The following is a 5,737-nucleotide window of genomic DNA, read 5'->3' as shown; positions in this document are numbered from 1 at the left end:
CACAAGTCGCGGGTGACTTCAACTAGTTTAATATATATGATCCATGTACGTGTATGTATGAGTATCTTGGTTAAATTTGTAAAATATTACGTATGTATTAAAATTTCTGAATAATTGTATGGTGTGTGCCACACGTGTTAGCTAGTGAATGGAATAAGAGGCCACTCACGTGCCAGAAACTCTCTATAAATACAAGCACCCTTGGTGAATGGTCAAGCCAAAAAGGACTAAAGAATAGACAATCTCCCCCCACCCCTCAAAAAAGATTTATAATCCATCCAGTGCTCTCTTCTGTCACACGCAATTTCAATTTTTATGCTTAGTGTGTGCAACTGTGTGTTTCTTATTTAAAACAGAACAGAAGAACAGAACAGATTCTTCTTTTCTAACAATCTCTTATTATTATTTCCCAAAAGGGAAAAAAGTAGATAGAGACAGGAGTAAAATGGAGAGAGATGGTGGTGGTGGTGATAAGGTAGCATCAAAGTTCAAAAGGATTTGTGTTTTTTGTGGGAGTAGTCAAGGCAAGAAGACCAGTTATCAAGATGCTGCTATTGAGCTTGGAAAAGAATTGGTATTTTTTTTTTCATTCTTTTTTGGGGATTTTCAATCTGTTTTTCTTCCTATTTCTTTGGGGTTCTTGAAAAAGCCACTTTATGTTTTGAATCTTATTTTTTATCTTCTCTTTATTGCTTGTATGTATGTTAGTAAGATTTTGTTTAAAAACAAATACTTTCAAGATTCAGCAAAAAGCTTAATTTTTGTACATATTTTGTTCTTGAAAGATATTAAAGAGTGTATAGGTAAGGTAAGGTAATGCACTAAATATATAGTCTAACTAAAAAAAGGTTTTATTTATTTATTTATTTATTCACTAAATGAGGGTTATATAATATGTAGGTTTCAAGAAACATTGATCTGGTGTATGGAGGAGGTAGCATTGGACTAATGGGATTGATCTCACAAGCTGTTCATGAGGGTGGTCGCCATGTTATTGGGTATGTAATGTAATGGAGTTAATTATTTATTATTATGGCCTCAAAAAAGTAGTAATTTTTTTTACCCAAGATTAAACTAACAGAGGATGATTAAGGAACGGAATCAGTGTGTTTGTTGTTGGGTGATTAAAACTAACTTTTTGTCATGTTCTTGTCTCTCTTCTTCTTCTGCAGGGTTATTCCCAAGACCCTCATGCCTAGAGAGGTAAGTTAATCACATCATTTTATTACTTGTTTATTATTAATTTTAATTAGATTATTATTTTAAACTATTAAGAGTATGTATTGTTTTTGCTTTTTTTCCTTTTGTGGTGTCATTTTTCCTGAAAATTTCAGCCCTGTACAGTTAAGCTCTTGTACCTTTCTTCCTTGTCATTATATGAATATACATACAAATAACAAATACTTTTATACATGTATATGTATGTATGAGTATGTGTACTGCAAACCCTGTAAAATGCTGACTCTGTAAAAGATTATTGGAAGTCCACCATTCCTGCAACCCTCATCATTGCTTTACTGCCCAACACTCCATCATGAATGAAAGAGAAAGCCCTCTCTTTCTCTCTCTAGAATTACTAGTTTTATTAATATTTTTTTTTTTTTTTTTTTTGTTGGTTTGCAGTTGACTGGTGAGACTGTAGGAGAGGTGAAAGCAGTGGCAGATATGCACCAAAGGAAAGCAGAAATGGCAAAGCATTCTGATGCTTTTATTGCTTTACCAGGTTAGTATAATGTTGTTTCATAGTCTTTCACTACAATTTCATAGGCCTTTGACCATTAGATCAAAAGGGCTGCTGTTGCTGTTGCTTTTTTTTTTTTTTTTTTTTTTATATACTTTCATGAGCTTTTACTATGTAGTTAACATGAGGTGTGGCTAATATGATGTGAGAAAAAAGGATTACCTATAGGTGTGGGATAGAGGACCCACAATATTATAAAAAAATAATAACTCTTTAGGCTGCTGTGTGTTATTTTTTTGATAAAATAAAAGGGAAGCATAACATGAAATTGTTGTAAAAAATGAGATAAAATGAATGTGGTCTTATTACCTTTTTCTACACTCCATAAGCATGTAATGACAATAACATACAAAGCTTGGTCTTTTTTTAATTTACACACACATAAGTTAATTTAAATATGCTGCAATGTTTATTGATATGAAATTGTTAGCTTTGATTTTTAAATTGCAAGAAAGTAGTATATATGGCAAGTTGCTTCTTTTTTTATTCCAATTCTCTTATTATAGTTGATTTTCAAGAAAAAAAAGGGTGTACCTATTGGTACACTAAAATGCCTATATGCATACCAAAAAGGGCCTTTTTGTCCTATATGCACACCCTGCAGTGTCGAGCTATGGCCAAAGTGTGGCGTTTTGGTCCGGTCAACCAGACAAAAGACTGATGGATGTCTGACGGGTCTGTTGACCCGATCAAAACGCCGAACTTTGGCCGCGTTTTGGTCCTGTCAACCAGACAAAAGACTGATCGGGTATCTGATTGACAGGACCAAAACGCGGCCAAAGCTCGGCGTTTTGGTCCGGTCAACAGACCCGTCAGACGCTCGTCAGTTTTTGTCTGGTTGACCGGACCAAAACGCCGCAATTTGGTCACAGCTCGACACTGCAGGGTGTGCATATAGGACAAAAAAGCCCTTTTTGAGCAGACTATTTACACACCAAGTGTGCAAATAGTCTCCCAAAAAAAAATTTGGTTTATAATTATAAATTAAGGAGAGAAAAAGAAAGAGTTCTTGGTTTTGCCAATAACAACAGAGGTACAATTATGTATGCAGAAGGTACATTTGCTTTTTTGCAGAATAGAAGTCAAGTTAAGCTTTTGAGTCTATGATTATCATAACACACCAGATTTGGAAGTAAAATCCCTTGTTTTCAATAGATTTATTTATTTGTTTTTTTCCATTTTTTATTTTTGTAGTTTTGTGATCATGTAAAGAAATTGTATATGTTTGTGCAATGAAAGTGATTGTCATCTTGATGAATGATTAAACCTTACTTGTGTCATAAATATTGTTTGTTTGTTAGTTAGTTCATTTCTTCAACATTTATTATTTTCTGTCAAGTGTACAATCACCTGCTCTGATCCATTTAAGCCAATGGCATTGTTACCTTGCAATTGACCGAATTTAGTAATAATGTTCTCTTCTTTCAAATAATTGAAATTTACTATTTAAGCCTGTTTCTATCACTTGAACAAATTTTAGTAAATTTAATTTGGAAAAGAAAGAATTATAGATTGTAACATGAAATGCAGGTGGATATGGCACTCTTGAAGAGCTACTTGAAGTGATCACATGGGCGCAACTTGGCATTCATGATAAACCGGTAACTTTCATTTATCTATTATCTTGTATTCCAAAGCGAATAAATTTATAAAAAAAAATAAAAATAAACCAGCAAAGAATGATTAGAGCAATAAAAATTTTAAATCTTGCAGGTTGGTTTGTTGAATGTGGATGGATACTATAACTCGTTACTGACGTTCATTGATAAAGCAGTCGAGGAAGGGTTCATAAGCCCAAGTGCTCGTCATATCATCGTGTTGGCACCAACCGCTAAGGTTTTGGTTAGAAAACTTGAGGTAATTAAGTTACCAAGACCTTTGACTTTTTGAGTCAAACAATGTTGAAAGTAAACTGTTTGACTTGTTTGATTTACAGGAGTATGTGCCTTGCCATGAAAGAGTGGCTTCAAAGTTGAGCTGGGAGATGGAGCAACAACTTGGGTACAATGAGTATGATATTTCTAGGTGAGGTGATGGGTCAAAATCAAATCATATGGGTTGGGTCTTTTTCTTTTTTCTTTTGGATGACGGAATTTGTGGTTACTAACTTTGAAAGGGGTTTTGCTTTGATTAGAATCTTGGTGTGAAGGGGATTAATCTTCTTCTTTTTTGTAAATTATTGACTCAGAAATGATGTGGGAAACTCTCACTAATTTCTTCTCCTTTCCCATGCAACTTCAGTTCCTTTTGTAATATAAAAGTATTAGATGCAAGGGGATCAATGTTATGAAATTAGTTGTGACTTGACTGGTGATTTGTTGAATCTTTACCAAGTAGAAAATGAGATTGACCCATCTTACATTCACATTTAACAAATTATGCTTAACAAAAAGAACTAAGGGTTTTAAACCATACAACACGTTCTAGACTTTTATTAAAACTAACAAAATTCGATGGCCTTTAGATGAACCCTCTATTTATACTAATCAAATATTAACTCTACCTTGGAGTATAAGTAAACTCTCCAAATATTGGTAAAGTAGAATGTTACCCTTGCACGTTAATGCAGGGAGTTCCATAGCGGTATTAATATTTACATATGTGTCTAGTGTGTGTGTATATACACGTTGCTGCAGGGAGTTCCATAGCGGTATTAATACTTACATATGTGTCTAATGTGTGTGTGTATATATATATATATAACTTTATTTGTTTATAAATTGTAAAGAAGTAGTAATTTTCATGAACTTAAAAAAAAATCTGCACCTCAGGAAAAATTCTTGGGTCTGTCACTGCTGAAAACACATAAAGATATTAACTTTATGAATCATTGTGCCACGTAGGTCATGTTTTCATGCATAACCCATCCAAAAAAACCAAATTTGCATAGAAAACCATACCTTAATCGACTTCAAACCACACCGAGCCTAACTAGATCCAGTGTTCCCCTTCACTGCTTATGATAGAAATACCTTAGGGTGTGTAGAAAACTGAATTATTAATGATATCGAAACATACAAAAAACGGGCGGGTCAGTTTAATGATTTTCAGAAACCTGACAATAGTGGGTCAGTTATGGTTAACAAGGTTTACATACCAATTAGAACCGAACCGATTATATGTATTTTTAATATAACAGATTATACGTATATTTTTTTAATGCTATGTAATATACTAATATATAGAAATGTGTAATAACAATTTGTTCCATTGTCAAAAAATCAAAAACCAAACTTTCAGGCCCAATAATGCCCAATTATATTGTTTTGAGCTATATATTTTTAGCAAAGCCCAAATTCGAGGTTAACTGATCCACTATAACATTCAAAACTGATTAACCGAAGCCGTCATAACCGAACGATTATGGTTATGGTTATTTATTAAGCGACGTCTTGGTTATTGTTATGGTCTTGGGCCAAAACCGACCCATGCACACCCTAGAAATAACTTTCCCAAGTGATAAGCAACACAACTTTCTGATTCTCTCGCCAAATCGTGAGCAAGGGTGGTGATTACCTCCCAATTCGACTTTTCTCTCTTTCTCTCTCTAATATGGAAATCAAGATGTTGAGAATGAGGGCCTTAAGGTTTACTCTCTCTTATTAGGCCCGTGGGTGTGGTATACTGGATCTGGCCAAATCACCAAGGATAGCACCCCACTTCCGTTTCCTCAGCGCCAGGGGGGGGGGTGCCATTGATCTTTCGCCATCACACTAACGAGCGTTTTAGCGCGTTGTTCGAGGAATTTGGTCAAAATGACCGTTGGCAGCAGTCGTATATTATAAAAAAAATTCCTTACACACACACACACACACACACACACAAAACCAGTTACAAACTAAAACATGCACCAATTACAAACTAAAACACACACATTCTCCCCAATCATTTTTAATTAAAAAATGTCTTTCCACTCTTCATCCAGCTCTTCATCTGACGAAATGATCGGCGATATGCTTATCGCAGTGACGCATGAGGCGATTCCGTATTTGCGAG

At 34.6% G+C, this 5,737-nt stretch overlaps 1 protein-coding gene across 1 annotated transcript; it reads left to right on the top strand.

The window, feature by feature from the left end:
- Window positions 1-203: 203 nt before the first annotated feature.
- LOC110904444 (cytokinin riboside 5'-monophosphate phosphoribohydrolase LOG3) lies at window positions 204-4,033 on the top strand. The gene is made up of 7 exons (XM_022150293.2): window positions 204-574; window positions 901-998; window positions 1,173-1,203; window positions 1,624-1,723; window positions 3,272-3,342; window positions 3,455-3,598; window positions 3,678-4,033. Exons 1-7 carry the CDS (start codon window positions 446-448, stop codon window positions 3,768-3,770), a joined length of 666 nt encoding a protein of 221 aa, XP_022005985.1. The 5' UTR covers window positions 204-445; the 3' UTR covers window positions 3,771-4,033.
- The last annotated feature ends 1,704 nt before the right edge of the window (window positions 4,034-5,737 follow it).

The sequence above is a fragment of the Helianthus annuus genome, chromosome 14 (genome assembly GCF_002127325.2).
Source record: "Helianthus annuus cultivar XRQ/B chromosome 14, HanXRQr2.0-SUNRISE, whole genome shotgun sequence".
NCBI classification, from domain to species: domain Eukaryota; kingdom Viridiplantae; phylum Streptophyta; class Magnoliopsida; order Asterales; family Asteraceae; genus Helianthus; species Helianthus annuus.
The sequence above is the reverse complement of the archived record's forward strand: the minus strand, read 5'-3'. Positions and strand labels throughout refer to the sequence as shown.